This window comes from Echinops telfairi, unplaced genomic scaffold (assembly GCF_000313985.2).
Source record: "Echinops telfairi isolate 266 unplaced genomic scaffold, ASM31398v2 ScPeMD7_655;HRSCAF=1070, whole genome shotgun sequence".
Lineage (NCBI taxonomy): Eukaryota > Metazoa > Chordata > Mammalia > Afrosoricida > Tenrecidae > Echinops > Echinops telfairi.
In genome coordinates this window covers 26,957,091-26,974,903 of record NW_022104553.1, presented here as the reverse complement: position 1 = coordinate 26,974,903, position 17,813 = coordinate 26,957,091, and the positions used below count along the sequence as shown (strand labels likewise).

Here is a 17,813-nt window from a genome sequence, read left to right as displayed (position 1 = left end):
TGACCCTTTGGCTTGTAGCTGGGCAGCTCAACCACTGGGCCACCTGAGCTCCTTCTGAGTGTCCAGAGCCACTTGTCAGGACAAGTTCCCTCGCTGTGTGGCTGTGCGAGTTTTCTACGCCCTGCTTGCGCGGCTGTTTCCTGTGGCCTTTTGCGAAGTGCTTTGCCCATAGTTCTCCTTTCTTTATTTTTCCTTAATGACGGTTTTATTTGTGGCAGTGCCGCTGCGCCTAGACCTAATGACCAGCCACATGGGCTACGTTCTTCACGCGCTGTGCCGGCATCCTGCCTGCCTGCCTCTGGTTTCACGCCTGTTGATTTAGACTCTGCTCACCCTCTTCCCCCAACCTTGTCATTCACGCTTTCAACTAGCAACCGGCCCTTGGGTCTTCTAGCTCACTGCCATGAGTCAATTCCGACTCCTAGTGGCCCTACAGGTGGGACTGGCCCCGGGGGTTCCTCAGACTGTCCCTCTTGACGGAGTAGAAAACGTCTTCTTTCTCCAGAGGAGCTGCTGGTGGGTTAGAAACCGCTGACCTTGTAGTTAGCAGCCGACCTTGCACCCACTCTATGTAACACTCAAGGGTGACGGTCTTTACTCTCTGGGTTAAGATGTTACCGCGTGGAAGTTCAGGGGATACTTTTGATTCAAGGTTTGGAGCACTTCGGGCCATAATAGTCTTGGAGACTCCTCTCGTTTCTGGATTCTTTGAGCATTTGAAGTCCTGTTTCATATTTACCCCCTTTACCATCGGGATCCATCTCCAGTGGCCTCGGTTAGAACGTGCCATAGCGGTAGCCGGGCACCATCTAGTTCTTCTGGTCTTGAGGTAGCGGAGGCCCGCTCGTGCTGATAATTAGTCCAACCGTCTGGTTCTGCCTTAGACTCTTGGCTCCTTCGTTCTCTTTTGTCCCAGTTCTGACTTGTTCAACCACGAAACACAGCCACGTGCTCCCTGCTCCGTCCTCACAGCTGTTCTGAGCCACTGCTGCAGCCCCCAGTGAACCTTTCTCTTTGGGATGGCCCCGCTACCAAGCATGATGGCCTTTTCCAGGGACTGGTTCTCCCCACAACCCGCGCAAAGCATGTGAGACAAGTCTCCCCGTCGTTGCCTCTAAGGAGCCTCCTGGCTGTACTTCTTCCAGGGCAATAAAATCGTTGTATTTTAAAACCCAAAGCCAGTCTCAGGGCCATCAACTCGTAAGACACACTAGAACTGTCCCTTGGGGGTAACAGGGTGCACGCGAACTGACTGCGATGATGTATAGACAGCTCTTTTAAGAAGCGACTTCCCTAAGGTAAGGTAGTACATGATCCGTGAATTTCATATCAAAACTGTTGGGAGAAAAACAATTTCAAAGAAGAGTAGTCCCTTTGGGTTTTCAAGGCTGTGAATCTTTTTTTTTGTCAAATACATTAAAAATTATTTTATTTTTATTTTTTATTTTTTAAACATTTTATTAGGGGCTCATACAACTGTTATCCCAATCCATACACACATCAATTGTGTAAAGCGCAATTGTACATCATTCTCAAAAATTTTCTCTCCACTTAAACCCCCAACATTAGGTCCTCATTTTTCCCCTCCCTCCCCGCTCCCCTCTCCCTCATGAACCCTTGATAGTTTATCAATTGTTATTTTGTCATATCTTGCCCTGTCCGACGTCTCCCTTCACCCACTTTTCGGTTGTCTGTCCCCCAGGGAGGAGGTCACACACAGTTCCTTGTAATCGGTTCCCTCTTTCCTACCCATTCTCCCTTTACCCTCCCTGTTTTGCCACTCACACTACTGGTCCTGTAGGGCTCATCCGCCCTGAATTCCCTGTATTTTCAGTTCCTATCTGTACCAGTGTACCTCCTCTGGTCTAGCCAGACTTGCAAGGTTGAATTCGAGACATGGTAGTGGGAGCGGGGAGGAAACATTTAGGAACTAGAGGAAAGTTGTATTTCTCATCGTTGTTACATTGCACCCTGACTGGCTCATCTCCTCCCTGAGACCCCTCTGCAAGGGGATCTCCAGTGGCCTACTAATGGGCTTTGGATCCCCACTCCACACTCCCCCCATCATTCACTATGGTAAGATTTTTTGTTCTGATGATGCCTTATACCTGATCCCTTCGACACCTCGTGATCACACAGGCTGGAGTGCTTCTTCCATGTGGGCTTTGTTGCTTCTGAGCTTGATGGCTGCTTGATTACCTTCGGCTGTGAATCTTTATAGGCGCAGAAAGCCTCCTCTTTCTCCAGAGGAGTGAGTGGCTGGGGGCTCGAACTGCCAGCCTTGCAGATAAGCAGCCCCACTTGGCGTCCAGTTCCACACCGGGCCTCCTGTCTGCCCATCTTTATGGCAACAGCCAGTCTCCTGTTCCTCTTGTGCAGTGGCTGGTGGGTTCGATCTGCTGACTGTTTGGTTAGCGGCCGGACGCGTGGCCTACCCTGCCACCAGGGCTCCTTCCTTCAGCCCACTGCCACAGAGTCGACCGTGGTGTACCCTAGGTGGGCACACCATTCCTTGATGTTTATAAGGCTCTTAAGAAGCGGGCACAGTTACTATGCACCTTGTACAGAAAAGAAACTGAGGCACCAAGAAGTTAAATGACCTGCTCACGGGTGACCCAGCCACAAAGCATCAGAGCTGGGCTTGGAACCCAGGTAGCCCGTGCCCTCCCACCCTCCCTCCCCGCCCTGCTTTGTACAAACGGGAAACATTTCTCTTTATTCCTAGAAGTGAAAATAACAGAAGGTAATCAGAAAAATGGAACCACGTGTACACAGGCGGCTATTACAGCAGCTGACGCGTGCTGAACTGATGGATGGGTAAATAGAATGCAGTGTGTCCGTAGAGTGGAATATTACTCGGCCAGGAAAAGTCACGGGGCACTGACAAATACTGTGATGAGGATGAGCCACCAACATGCTAAAGGACATGCGCCACGTGGTGTATGATTCCATTTCTGTGAGTCTTTCCCGCACAGGCAAAGTGATAGTGACAGAAAGATGATTCGATGCTACCTAGGGAGAAAGGACCGGAGTTGTGATGACTGCGTGGTTATGACTTGGGGCCAGCAGTTCAAAACCACCAGCTGCTCTGTGGGAGAAAGATGTGCTAAATGAAAGGACAGGAGCCCTGGTGGCATCGTGAATGCCATGAAGTTACAGTCTTCGAAACCCACCGGGGCACTTCTGCCCTGTCCTGTGGCCTCGTTACCCATCGTCAGCAACGCCATGGCATTTGTTGGTGGTTTTTTTCCCTGGGGGAGAAAGGATGGTGGCTCTTTCACACACGGTGATACAGCGACTTTGCGCATGGGACTTCTAACCACAGAGGGGGCGCTTCAAACCCACCAGCCTTACCTCTGGAGGCAAATGAACCTCAGAAGCCCTATGTATGTGAAGACTGTCAAAGTCCCTGGCATGGAGTGAGTTCCAACGCGTAGCAACCCGATAGGGGCGGGGCAGAACTGCCCCTGTCGGTGTGGGAGTAGAAAGTCTCGCCTTTCTCCCTCAGAGCGGCTGGTGGAATCAAACTGCCGACCTTCCTTCTGGTTAGCAGCCCAATGTATAATCCACTCTGCCACCAAGCCTCCTTCCAGAAACCCTATATAGTTCTATTGAAGCCCTACGTAGCCCTATGGAAACGACACAGTTATCAAGCCAATGAGCCGACTCGACTTGATGGCAGTGGGTTTGGAAGGAGAGGGGAAAGTCTTGCAGGCACAGTCGTCCGAAGAAGTGTGCTGCAAGCTGAAAAGGGGGCAGTTCAAACCCACCAGCTGCTCCACCGATGGCGCTGTGGCCAGTCTGTGTGCGTCGGGATTGCAGCCCTGGAGCCCCCGTGCCCACTGGAGAAACCTGGGGCTTTCTGTCCCTGAGAGTAGAGACTTGGTTTTGGAAACCCTTGGGGGCAGTTCTCCTGCCCTAAAGGGCCGCTGAGCAAGAACCAAGTCAACGATGGGTTCTCATGGGGTCGCTGGTGGTGTAGGGGGCTACACACTGAGCTGCTAACCACAAGGTCGGTGGTTCAAACCCAGCCTTTGCCCCACAAGAGAAAGATGAGACCGCCTCATCTCTCATCAACAGGACACCGAAATGGGCATTCTGACACAGCCATGTAGGATCGCTGGGTGTGGGAATGGGCTCGATGCCCATGAGCCTGTTTTCGTCTTTGCTTTGCTTCTGGGGTGGCTAAGAGCTGGGAAGCACCCCAGACACCCAGCCAACGGAAGGGGGTAACGGGCGAGGGAGGAGTGGGGAGCGGCTGCTGGGGTGGTGACAACGTTCTGAAATCGATGGTGGTGATTAGCCGTGAATACACCCAAACCCATTTGAATTGTACACTTGAAAGGATAGGATTTCATGGTGTGTGCACGATGCTTCCATAAAGCTGTTTAAAAATAAGATTGCTCAAAGGGTGCGGGCGAGAGGTGTCAGAGAAAGGGGAGAGTATAAAGTTTAGGAAACACTTCAAACAACAGGTGTTGGGTCCCAGGAATGGCCTGGGAGCCTCCCCAGAGGTGACCTTGGGCCGGAGGTAGCCACAGTGGCTTCATCTTGTCCTCCATCGTACAGTGCCTTCCGGTCAGTTCTGACTCCTTGGGGACCCCAGTGTCAGAGTGGAACTGTGTGCCACAGGGTTCTGTCCCCAACTTTTATTGTCTCTTTTTTTTGACACCTTTAAACCTCCGCAGAGTGGATGTCATGTCAGCCCTGTTATCTCATAAGGTGAGGAGCCCGGATGGTTCTCAACCGGTGGGTCGAGACCCCTTTGGGGTTCGAACGACCCTTTCACAGGGGTCGCCCAATTCATCACAACAGCAAAATGACAGTGATGAAGTAGCAAAGAACATAATTTTATGGTTGGGGGTCACCACTGCATGCGGAACGGTATGAAAGGGTCTCGGGCATGAGGAAGGTGAGAACCACTGGTGTCGTGGTTACGTATCAGGCTGCAATTCGAGTGGTCGGCAATTGCAAACCACCAGCAGCTCCTGGGGAGAAAGATGGGGCTTTCTGTTCCCAGAAGCAGTTATGAATTTGGTTTCTCTTCTAAGTCTTAAAGATACAGTGAGGCCCCCTGGTGACTAGCAGGTAGTTACACCTTGGGCTGCAGTTCAAAACCACCAGCCGCTCCAAGAGGGGAGAAGACAGGTCTGTCTACTCCTGTAAAGCATTAGTTTTGGAAACTCACAGGGCCAGTTCTGTCCTGTCCTACGGGGTCAGCATGAGTTGGTATTGACTGGACCATTGGCAGTGAGTTTTGGTTATCTTCGAAGAAAAGGCACCCTTGCTTGTAGCACAGTAGTGCGGTGCTCAGCTGCTAATCAAAAGGTTTGGGGGTTGGCTCACTCTAGCCCCAAATCCAAGAGCAGTTCGTTCTTAGAACATGACCCTGCTCCCTACAGGCCTTCATGAAACGTTCACTGAAGATAAGGGTGCTACAGCAAAGTGTGGTGAAGAAGGCAGGTGGTGCCCGGCTTTCCATGGGGATAGTGCCTGGTGTCTTCAAGGCTTATAAACAAGTCGCCATCTAAGTGAGGTGTCAACTAAGTCCACACGGAAGAAGTGCACCAGCCTGTGTGATGCCAAGATGACAAATAGCAGAATTAAAATACGAGGAGAAGGTATCAGAGTTTAAATGGTGAACACCCAATTTGTAGAAGGCTGTGGAGGACAGTGGGAGCCCCAAATCTATCTGCAGACTCCATGGTCAGATTAAGCCTCTGGCAGATCCCTGCTAGTCACAGGCAAGGGGCTAACACAGCTTTGCTATCAGACGGTGATTATTGTCAACTTGATTATCGTGGATGGAACTACTACGGTGTAGTGTGCTACCTGGTCAGTTGACCTCCCTCTCGACGCAGCCCCCATTTGCTCTAGGCTTAAGTATTTCTCTCTTGTTCCACACAGAAGTTTTCTCTCTGGCTTATTTCAATGTTCCGGATGGTCGTTTCTTCCTCTTTAGTTTACCTTTTTTTTCTTCCTGTGTTTGTATTGTGTCTGTTATGTTTCTCAGGTTAGGAAATACAGATAACTGTATTTCTCGAGGATGCAGTGGTTTCTCAAGGATGGGGGTGGGGATTGGGCAGCAAATAATGTGGGAGGGAGCCCAGAACTGATGGTGATGCTTTATAAGGCAGCTCTTTTTAAAAGTGACTTTAAAAAAAGGGGGACTTAACTACGGAAGCGGGTGGCATGTGACTATAATATCAATGACACTATCAAAATGTCCTTTCCGTGTTTTAGGGAGTCCTGATTCGTATCTGTTTGTTGAGATCAGTGTGTTCCTTGCCTTTGCAATCTGAGGGACAGAGCGGTTCTCGACACAAGCTGTGTTCGTGTGTCCATTCATACGATGGAAGGCTAGTCCGAAATTTTACAAATACGATCCTGTTAGCGAACGAGTGATAGAATCCAGTGGATCAGTCATTTCAAAATCCCTACGGCAAGTGCGATTGAACCAATGAGTCTATAAAAATAAAAATCTCTAGCTTCTAACCTTTGGACAGTATTTATTTTTAAAAAAGAAGTAAAAGGTTGCTGGTTCAGAGCTACCTTCGGTCCGGTGGGAGGAGGATGAGCCAGTCTGCTTCCGGAATGATTCCAACCTGGGACGCTCTCTGAGAAAGGTGCACTGTCTGTCGGGTTGAACTGGAAGGTCCTCAATGCCTGGTGTTTCTTCTCGAGAGAAAGACCACCGTGATGCAGCCAACCTTTCATGGTCCCCCCTTACGAGTAGCCGTGAGCATTCCATATGGTTGGCTAACCTGGGTGGTGTCAATGGTGCGCTGGTGGCTATTCACCAAAAGGCTGGTGGTTCATTTAAATTCTTTTGGGAAAAAGAAAAGGTAAAAAAAAAAAAAAAAGCAACTGACCAGACTGGTTGAACCTAGAGAGAGTCCCTGGGCTGTGCCCCTGAGAATCTCTTCACTCTTTGAGCCGAAACCAATCCCTGAGGTCATTTTGTAGCGAAATAGTAGATTGATTCACAAACTAATGAGTCACCCCGAGGACTTCGCTCCCCAATCATCACGGCTGTTACCAAACAAGGAACCCCTGTGATAGAGTTGGCTTTCGGCTTAGCCGGAAGTGGGCCTGTCCAAATCTCCCAGCTGTGCCAGTCAGCTTCTGTAAAAAGGTTCACAGCCTGAGAAACCCGCTGAGGGACTTCTCCTCTGTCCTCCTCCTCTTCAGCAAGGTCAATGGAGCTAAGAGCCATTAAACACAGTTCAAGTTCTCTTCGGACCTCAGTGAGGGACCTGAATTAAAGAAGTGCTTGGGAAAGAGACTGCTTTCCTAAACTAGGAAAGTTTGGCTTGCAAGCTATGTTCCCACGTCTACCGCATCAGGAGAGGTAACCCTAAGGAGAACCAAGCCTCGGGAGGAGGTGGGAGTAGCAGGCCAGATGGAGACTCTGGGTCAAGGGCATCAAGTCTGCGTTATGTAACGTGACGGTGCGGTTCATCATTTAAACCAGGCTACGTCGCAGAGGGTAAAGGACAAAGAGGCAGCAGCTAAGACATAGGGCCAACCCTAGAGATATGGCAGTTGGGGAAAAGACCTCTAGGTGTGCCCTGCCCCTTACAGGCTCAAAGGCTCAACTGGAGCCGAGCACCCTGGAACTTGTAACCAGTGCAGGGCTGGGCTCTGACAGGGATGGCTCCAACTTCCATGAGACACTCAACCAGGCCCAGAACACTACCCCTGAGGTGACGTCTCCATGGAGATCAAGTCTGGGATGCCTGCCACCGCACCCCAAGGGGTGGGGCTGGTGGAGCTGCCCATTGACCTGTCTCTCCAGGGGAAACCTCAGTAACATTCTCACTGCTGCTAGCCTTCTGGGGGGGATTGTGGGCCAGGTGCTGCTCCCACTTGACTTCAGCCAACTTAGGGTGGCCCAGGCGTCTTCCACAGAGGAATGTCCGCCTCCAACCCACAGATCCCAGTTGAGCAGCTGCTGGGTTCTCCAGAGATTTGGGGTGGTGGTCTCTGCACGGATGGCCTTCCACTTGAGAGAGGGATCCAGGAGGTGGCGCAGGTGAGGGATTCAGTGAAAGGACCGAAGGCTCTGAAGGCGTTGTGATTGGCACAGCCCACCCCTCAGCTATCTTCCCTGTATCTTCAAGCTTTGGCAGAGGGGGGCGGAGGCACTCTTATAGACAGCACAGCACCAGCGCAACTGATGTTGTTCAACGAAGCCAAAGAACTGACATCCCCTTGGGCCCTGTGCCAAGTCAACTGCTCCCATTTAACTAGGCTTTCTTCTTCCTCTTCCTCCTCCTCCTCCTCCTCCTCCTTCTTCTTCATTCCAAAATTATTCTCTGAGTTTAAGTGGACCTTTGTGAGGTGTGTTTCTTCTGACTCTTAGTCTTTGGAAGGGCACTGTGGAACTCTCCCAGCCCTTCTGTGCAGGGGCAGCGGTCAGCCAGGCACTGTAACTTTCTTCTCCAGGGCCTGCTCGGATCCACTGTTGGGAGGCAGGTGTCTCTTTTTCCTTGTGGGAAGAGGTGGGATGCTCCAAGTGCCATCCACCTTCAGAGTCTTCTTTTTGGGGACGGTTGGGGAAGGGGGGGTTCTGAGGGCAGCTTAGGCACCTTGCTAAGATTCAGAAAGCCCTTCCGTTCCAAGAGCCACCACTTAAAAAAAATTTTTTTTAATTGGGAGCACTTCCAGATATAACAATCTATAATTCAATTAGATCAAGCATAATTGTACAATTGCTGCCACCATCAATTTCAAAACATTTTCTTTCTTTTTGAACTCCATGATATCAGCTCCCCTTTACCCCCTGGAACCCTTACTATATTTATTATATTAAATCATATCCTATTAAATATATTATATTAGAATTGTTTGCCGTAACTTACACCATCCAATGTATCCGTTCACCTACAATTGTTATTTGTTCCCCTCCAGTGGGGTTATACAGACATCAATGCTATTAATCCCCCTCTCCTCCCCTTCCCATACTCTCTGGGAATCAGTACTCCCATTACTATTTCTGAGGGGCTTTGGCTTTCCTGCAGTGAATGATCTTAAGTGTACAAACGAACCTACACAGGTCTAACAAGATTAATGAGGTAAAACCCAGGCCATAATAGTACGGGGAGGAAATGTTAAAGAACTGGAGGATAGTTGCGTGTTTCATCAGTGCTATATACCGGCACCCTGGCTCCACCGTCCGTCTGTGGAGCTACCTCTTCATGACAAGACTTTGGTGCTTGGAATTCCCCCCCACAGGCCTCTTTTAGGAGGTTCCTGCAAATCCAGATTGAGTACGGTGGACTGGACGTGAGGGCAGGGGATGCTCAGAGAGCAGGTGGAGCGCAGTTCCCGGAGGAGCAGAAGAATATGCATGACTCAGCCTCTGCTGAATCCCAAAGAGCACCAGGGAGGTGGGGGGGGGGGGGGGGGGGGGGGGGGGGGGGCAGGGTTGGCTCGCTGACCCTTCTAGCCCAGTGAATGTGCAAATTTTAGGGAAGACTATCAAGACCTTTAGTGTGTCAAGGGTCCGGGCACTTTGTTGTTTCTGTCGTTTCAGACCAGTTGGTCAACAATTAGCTTTAGTCAAGGAGTCCAGGATGAAAAAGGATGCTTGGAAACGGATTGTGGTAGCAATTGTACAATTCTGCTGGACGTGATTGAACTACGGGATGGTAGGATACATGTATTCACTCCCAATTAACACTAAACAAAAGAAAATTAACTTTAAAACCAAGAATGGTGGGAAACGGGGAAATTAGGTGAATGGAAGCCAAGCAAGCAGAACTGAGACCACAGGACCTCCCCCCCCCCCCAAGAAACCCTGTGGGGGGCCAGCCTCCACAACTGAACGGGGCCTAAGGGATGGTTGTGAGATTGAAGCACAAATTAAAGAGATGGCAGACAAGGCATGCAAGGGCTCACCTATACAATTGAAGACCAGAACCAGAGAGAGAGCAAGTGTATTCTCTCACAGGCATGCAAGCCACGTCACACACATATGTAACAGGAAGGACTGCACATTAGAGGCATACAGGTAACAGGAGGAGGACAAGCTAGTGGTGTACACATGACAAGAAGGTACCCACGTAGCAGGATGGGCAGTTCTAGAGTTAAGAGGCAGCCTGACCTTGGCCACCCCTTAGCTGACTTGACCTTAAGTGTCCCTGAGCTTATCCAGGGAGGCAATCTGTGATCCTTATCAGAAGGAAGTGGGCCCTACTTGGGGTTAGATAGTTTGATAAGGCAGACAACCTTCAGGCAGTTAACCTTCTAGAGCAGCCGCTCTCAACCTGTGGGCCGAGACCCCTTTGCGGGTCGAACGACCCTTTCACAGGGGTCAGCCTTCACCAGAAACCCTGTGGGGGACCAACCTAAGACCATCGGAAAACATGTATTTCCCATGGTCTTAGGAACTCAGACACCGCTCCTCTATCCGTCTTCAAGCGGGTCCGCCAACATGCAGATACGCCCACCTACGAGTACCTGGTGTGAAGACTGCTACCTATACTAGACCATGCTTCCAGACAACATTTCATTGATTCGTCATTAGAAATAAATACTGCACAACATATAATGACATAGTCTTTGTGATTAATCACTATGCTTTAATTATGTTCAATTTGTAACGATGAACCTACAGATATTTACATGACGATTCATAACAGGAGCAAAATGACCGTGGTGAAGTAGCAAGGAAAATAAGGTTCTGGTGGAAAATAAGTTCGACGTGAGGAACTGTATGCAAGAATGGTGGCATGAGGAAGGTTGAGAACCACTGCTCTGGAGTATAGTAGCAACCACGTGCCTGCAAACAGCACCTTAATACTGGCATTCTTACGGAGCGGACATTGTGGAGAATCACTTGTACTTCAGAGAAGGTTGCTGGGATGCCCCGCCAACCCACGAGCGTGGGAGCCTCCCTCCACAAGGGTCTCAGTCTCCCAGACACCTTCAAATATGAGCGTCAAGAACTTTTCCGCATGCACTCTCTTCCCGGTTCGCAGTTCCCCACGAACCCCCCTTCCTCAAACTCAAGCCCGCTGTCCTAAGCGACCCTAGAGGACGGAGTAGAACCGCCCCTGCAGGATTTCCCAAACTGCAAATCCCGACAGGAACAGATAAGACCCGCCTTCCTCCTGTGGAGCCACTGGCGGGTTTGGCGTGCAGAACCTGAGGTTAGCAGCCAAAACGCATAACCCACTGCACAATGAAGCAGTATTACTGAAGCAGGCTGGTGACTGGAACCCAGCCAGTGGTGCTTTGGGAGAAAAGCCGTGGGGATCTGCTTGTGAACATCGGCCCCTGACAAGTCTGGGGAGCTCAGCTCGTCTGTCCTCCCGAGGGGCTGTAGGGAGTCAGAATCGATTCAGTGGCCAGAACAAAAACCACATCTCGTCTAGTCCACGCTCATACCCACCCCCCCAAAAAATCTCTTTGGGCCTGGTTCTCTTTTGGAATTGGTACCCCCCCCCAAGTTCCCCCATGCCTCCTGGGGGGGCACCCTTCTATGATGACACCCGTGTCTGGCGTCTGTCTCACCTCCCGCTCTTCTCTCCCCCCAGGAGCCCAGGATGTGCGTGTCCGAGTGCTGCCCGAGGTCCGAGGCCGCCTGGGCAGCACCGTGGAGCTGCCGTGCCATCTGCTGCCGCCGGCCCCGGACATACGCATCTCGCAGGTGACCTGGCAGCGCCTGGATGCTGCCGGGGGTACCCCAAACGTAGCCGTATACCACCCGTCCTACGGCCCCAGCTTCCCCAGCCCCAAGCCAGGCAAGAAGCGGCTGTCCTTCACCGCCGTCGGGAAGGGCCCAGAGAAGAAGCTGCAGGACGCCACGCTGGCCTTCGAGGGGCTGACCGTGGAAGACGAGGGGAACTACACTTGTGACTTCGCCACCTTCCCCAATGGCACCATCCGCGGGGTGACCTGGCTCAGAGTGATTGGTGAGCAGGATGGGATGTGGGGTGGGTGTGTGGCGGGGGGGAGGGTTGGGTCCCAGCTGTGACACTGGCTCACCACCTGACCTCCCTCACGGAGCCCCTGCTATGTGCCGGGCACCAGGTCCTGGTGGTCCCCGGGTTGGATCCTGGCCTCCAGTGTGGGAGACTCGGGTTCCAACCCCAGGCAGGGCACCTCACGCACAGCTACCACCTGTCCGTCAGTAGCTGCGATGCCAAACGGGTTTGTGGAGAAGCTTCCTTGCTCAAAGGCGCAGACTAGGAAGAGAAACCAGGCCATCTACTTGCCATATCAGCCAATGGAAGCCCATCCAGTCAGGGGCTGGGGGTGGTGCAGGAGCGGGCAGCATTTCCTATCATGGGGTGGGGGCGTCTGCTGTGTGCCAGGAACATTCCAGGTCCTGCGGGTAAAGCTGAAGACAGACAATGCCTCGTGGCGCTTACAGTCCAGAGAGAGGGTTCCAGAAAGCCGGACTCACTGCCATCGAGTTGATCGGGCTCACAGCCACCCTATAGGACAGAATAGAGCTGTCTTGGCGGGTTTCCTAGGCTCCGACTCTGGGCGGAAGCAGAAACCCGCATCTCTCTTCCACGGAATAGCTAGAGGGTTCAAACGGCTGGCCTTGCCGTTAGCAGCCCTGCTAGGAAACCCACTCCGTCCCCAGAGAGTGGGCCTCAGAGGCACCACAGAAGCACAGAGGCTGTCGGGGGGGTGGTGGGAAGTGGAACAGGGGGGCAGAAAGGGGGGCAGGCTGCCCTTACAGCTAGGCAGGCCTGGGAAGGGTTGATGGGGACCTGAAGGCACAGGGAAGGGGTGGGGGTGGGGAGGTACAGGGGTGGAGAGGGAGAGCAGTCTCCCAAGAGGAAGCGGGGCAGGTGCAAAGGTCCTGAAGCAGGGCACACGGGATATTTGCAAACATCCAGGAATTGAATGGCACCCTGGCTGGAGATGCAGGAAGTGGGAAGAGCAAGCAGGGAGGAGATGGAGGTGGTGATAGAGAGGGCCAGGCGTGGCCTCCCTCCCGGGTCACAGTGCCCCTGGCTTTCCTCTGAGCTGAGGAAGGATGTGGCCTGGCTTAGTTTTCAAAGGACCCCGAGTCCAGCCTGTGTGGGTGGGGGTGTAGGATGGAAGCGGGGCGCAGGCATCCTCTGGGTAGGAGCGGGTGGGGGGACTGGACCAAGGTGGAGGCAGCAGGGTTGGGAGACAAGACCTGATCCTGGAGGTCAGTTAGAGGTGAAGCCAGAGAACAACAAAAAGTCACGCCCAGAGGGGCCGTTAGCCTGGGGTGACGTGAAGGAAGGGCCATGGTGCCTGGTGGGCGGGGCATGGTCAGGGAAGGCCTCTGACTGGGTGTGTGTGTGTGCTGTGTTCTGCGTGGAAGGGGGAGCATCCCGGGGTACCACAGAGGGTGGCTGTGCCCTCCAAGGGCGCAACTCGGGCAAGAGCTGGGAGGTACAGGCCAGCTTGACTCTTAGAGGAAGCGGGTTAACAGACACACACATACACACACACACACACAATCATTGAGTCCATTTTGGCTCATAACTCACAGGAGAGAAGAGAGAGAGCTGCCCCTGTGGGTTTCCAGGGCTATAATTCTTTACCAGGGCAGACAGCCTCCTCTGTCTCACGGAGGGGCTGGTGGCTTTGAACTGCTGACCTTGCGCTTAGCAGCCAACCCAGCGTAGAACTCAGTGCGCACCAGGTCTCCCTCTGTGGCTTTGCTACAGCTCTTCCGTCTCTGACTCTCCTCACGGGACCACTTTCCCTCTGCCAGCCTCTCTCCTCTGACCCCCAGTCATACGGGATGAAACCCCTCACGTCCCCTGCAGCAAGACCTCATGTGAACTGGCCAGATGTGGCTTCCACACAAGGTCAGGCTCACAGGTGCCAGAGGTTAGGGCCTAGGCCTTTTTTCTGGAAGGCACCACCGAGCTCATGAAGGTGGGTGAGGGGGTTGAGCGATCCTCCCTCGGGCTGGAGAACTCATGGGTCAGCCTGCGTGGGCCTGAGAGGCCATGGGGAGGAGGCTGCACACCATCCTGCGGACCATTAAGAGCCATCAGACCAGCCCAGGTTGGCTGGTCTCCGACAGTCTAGGCAGATGAGTGGAGACTCTCTGGGGCATCCGGGGGGCACGGACCAAGAAGAAGGAAGTGGAGTGGGGGCGGGGAGGACAGAAGGGGAATGGAGGGCCTTGGTGTGGACAAGGGAGGGGGCAGCCGTGGAGGTCCAGAGACCAGAGGAGGCATTTGTAAGCCCCGGTCTATGTCCATGGAGAGTGGGGAGAACTGGGGGTGGGGTGGGGGGGTGAGGGAAATCCCCTGGGATCCCTTCCAGCAGGGGGGTGTCCAGCGCAGCCACCAAAGCAAAATCATGAAGACTTCCCAAGGTGGGTTTTTTCCTACCCCCTCCAAAAGATGCCCTTTCCTACTGCATCTCAGCAAAGCACTCTCCCCCTGGGGTTCCCCTGGAACCCCACCCCCCAGGAACTTCCCAGAAGACAGATTCCTCAGGAGCCTCGATTTCCCCCCTCTCAGCCCCAGAGAGAGTGAGAAGTTCCCCCGCACCTTCTCTGAGAAACCGCTTCCCTTTCCAAGAGCACAGAAACCCCGGTGGTTTTCCATCTCCCAGAACTCCGTGTAGAAGGCTCTAGGCAGCCGCCACGGCTGCCGCCAGTCCTGGGCCACCGGCAAGGGCGTGGGGCAGACCCACTCTGTCACACAGAGGTCGCCCTGCCCTGGGATGGGCATGGATATAGCCCGGGGCCAAATGGCCAGGTGTGCGCCCTTGGGGGCGGGGGCAAGGGCAAGGCCCTGAAGGGAGATGGGACAGGAAAGCCTGCGAGGTCAGGGAGGTTCCCTGGGGAACGAGGTTGAAGGGAACGCGGGACCCTCCCAGGCAGGAGAGGCAACCGGGATGGGATGCCAAGACACCCCCACCCCCTTGCTGGGTGGGGTCATGGGCCAAAGGCAGCCCGAAAGGGGTTGGCCCAGGATGAGTGATACCGGGCTTTGGGAGCCTCGGAGACGTCTGAGATCTGTGGTCCGTACTCGGAGACAGGTGGGAGGAAGTGGGGAGGCCTGATGGAGTCTTGCCAAGCTGGGGCACGGGGCTGGTGGGAAGGGAAAAGCCATCCCAGGGCTGAGATGCCCAGAAGATCCACACACAGGTCTTGAAGGCAGCCGGAGCCCCGAGTCACAACAGAGGGGACCATGTGGGACCGGGGGGCGCATCCTGAGTGAGTGCTGGCATGATTATGTTCCGCTCAGAGGTTTTCTGTTTTGTTCCGTGTCTCCTCCCCTTCTGTTTCCCAGAAGGACCAGGGGAAAGGGCAAAGGATGACCAGCGTTGGCAATCTCAGTTGGTAATCTCTAATCCCACGGGGGCCACCTCTGTTGACAATAGGAAGTGACTTGGGGCCAGGGAGGGGCAGCTTGTCAGCTGTTCCTTTGAGCCTCTTTTGCCCCCCCACCCCCACCCCTCCGGGGTTTTTTAAACTCCTTTTTTATTATTATCATGAAATTGGCTTTGTTTTTGGATCCCATCTCTGCTTTTTCTGGCTGTGCAGGACAAAACAGGATTATTTCCTGTTGAACCTCACAAAGGCCAGGGGACTGCTGGAAAGAGGGAATTGAAAAGTGATGGAATTTCCCACAGAGAACGGATGCGCGCGCGCGCGCGCGCGCGCACACACACACACACACACACACACACAGCCAGGTGGGAAGGCATTGTTAGGATGGATACCCATTTGCCAGAAGTGGAAACTCACGTGGGGAATAAGTGAGATGCCACGTTGTTGGGACCTTGAGCCCAGGCCGGCTGTGCCGCCACCCTTCCCGGCCTAGCCCGTTTCTGTTGCAGCAGCTGCAGCCGCAGGCACGTCGTGACCGGCCCCTCCATCCCTTCTGCAGCCTCGCCCAGGAGCCACGCCGAAGCCCAGGAGGTCACCCTCAGCCAGGAGCCCGTGCCCGTGGCGCGCTGCCTCTCCAGCGATGGCCGCCCACCCGCCCGCATCTTCTGGTCGTCGCCCGTGGGCGGGGACGCCACCGAGAGCCAGCTGCCAGGGTCCGTGCCTGGCACTTTCACCGTCATCAGCCGCCTCACCCTGGTGCCCTCGACCGGAGTGGACGGCACGAAGGTCACCTGCAAAGTGGAGCACGAGACCTTCCAAGAGCCCAGCCTGCTGCCCGTGACCCTCACCGTGCACTGTGAGTGTACTGGGCAGCCCCCTCCCCCCCCACTAACCCCACCCACCCTGCGACCTTCTGAATGTGACCTCCATTGACTTTCCTGGGGGAGACATTCAGCCCTGCCTTCGCCCCGTGGTCTACACTCTCTCTCCTGAGCCAGCGTTTCCATTGTCCCTACGTTCTCTGTACTGGTTTCCCTGGATAATGTCTACATGACCCGCTCTGTGTATGTATACTGGCTTCCCCGGGCTCTCTCTCTGCTGTCTTCAACAGAGTGGGCTTTGCCACAGACACTCTGTCGACTTCCTCCAAAGTCTACCTCCAGTCAAGTCATGTCGGTAGCTTGGAATCAACCACACAGATAGTATTTACACAGGAGGAATTGGCAAACTCTAACCAAACCGCTGCCATCGAGTTGATGCTGACTCAGAGTCTATAGGCCAGGGTAGAACTGCCCCTGTGAGTTTCTAAGACTGTAACTCTTTACAGAGAGTACAAAGCCTCATCTTTTTCCTGCAGAGCGACTGGTGTCTTTGAACTGCTGACCTGACAGCTAACAGTCCAATGTATAGCCACTAAAAGACCAGGGCTCCTGCGTTGTCTCCATCGGCTTCCCTGGGCACTGTCTGTATTGATGCTTAGTGCCTCCACACTGACCCCAGCCCCCCAGGATCATTCAAATCACCCTGGTCCAGCCCTGCCAATACTGACCCTTCTGGAAACCGACACCCTACCATGCTACGCACGCATGCTGGTGGGGCAGCATTGACACTCTCCAGCTAACGGACAGGAGAGGGAGAAAGGTGTGGCAGTCTGCTCCCGTAAAGATTTGGTCTCAGAAATTGTATGGGGTAGTTCTACTCTGCTAAGCAGGAGGTGGACCATTCAAACTCAACAGCCTGCTCCTGGGGAGGAAGAGAGGAAGGCTGTCTGTCCCCATCAAGATTGACAGCCTTGGAAACCCTGCCCAGAGTGGCTATGAGTTAGAAGTGTCCCTCTAGCAATAGGGTTGGGTTTGAATGTCACTCATAGACCCCCTCCTGGGCAGTCTCCATGTGAACCCTGCCAACTGGGAATTTCATCAGCGCTGCTGACCACTGTCCCAACTACCCCCACACCCACCCCTACCCCCACAACTCAAGTGTTTCCGATGTTCCCTGGGCAGCGCCTTCGGACACCCGACGCTGGGCCAACATGGCTCCCTGGGGCAACAGCCATTCTCTGCACCAGGTCCCCCAAGCATCCTCTTAGGAAGTGCAGGAAACACCATGTGATCTTTGGTGGCTTCTGAGCAGGCCTGGCCCTGGACAGTCACACCCCATTCCAGTCCTTTCCCCAGTGACTCACTGACATTCCTTAGTGGCTTTACCCTGACTTCGGCCAACTGAGCTGCACTGGCGCACCCTTGCCAGTTCCCTCGCTTCCATGCCCTTAGGATGCTGCTGAGCTCTTGCCTGTCCCCACTTCTGGAATGCTCGGTGTCTGAGGCCCTGTGTCCCTTTCCCCAGACCCCCCAGAGGTCTCCATCTCGGGCTATGACGACAACTGGTACCTGGGGCGCAGTGAGGTCGCCCTGAACTGTGATGCCCGCAGCAACCCGGAGCCCACGAGCTACGACTGGAGCACGTGAGTCTGGGTGGAGGCGCACCTGGTCTGAGGGAGGAGGGGCTGGGGGCCTGG

The 17,813-nt window shown here is 53.8% G+C and overlaps 1 protein-coding gene across 3 annotated transcripts in view; it reads left to right on the top strand.

The window, feature by feature from the left end:
- The window catches only part of NECTIN2 (nectin cell adhesion molecule 2), a 47,292-nt gene that overhangs the window by 12,244 nt on the left and 17,235 nt on the right, over positions 1-17,813 (top strand). For all 3 annotated transcript variants that reach the window (XM_045292505.1, XM_045292507.1, XM_045292506.1), the window contains exons 2-4: positions 11,544-11,921; positions 15,855-16,151; positions 17,642-17,759. In XM_045292505.1, the coding sequence (XP_045148440.1) occupies positions 11,544-11,921; positions 15,855-16,151; positions 17,642-17,759 (793 nt within the window). The remainder of the gene's footprint in view (positions 1-11,543; positions 11,922-15,854; positions 16,152-17,641; positions 17,760-17,813) is intronic.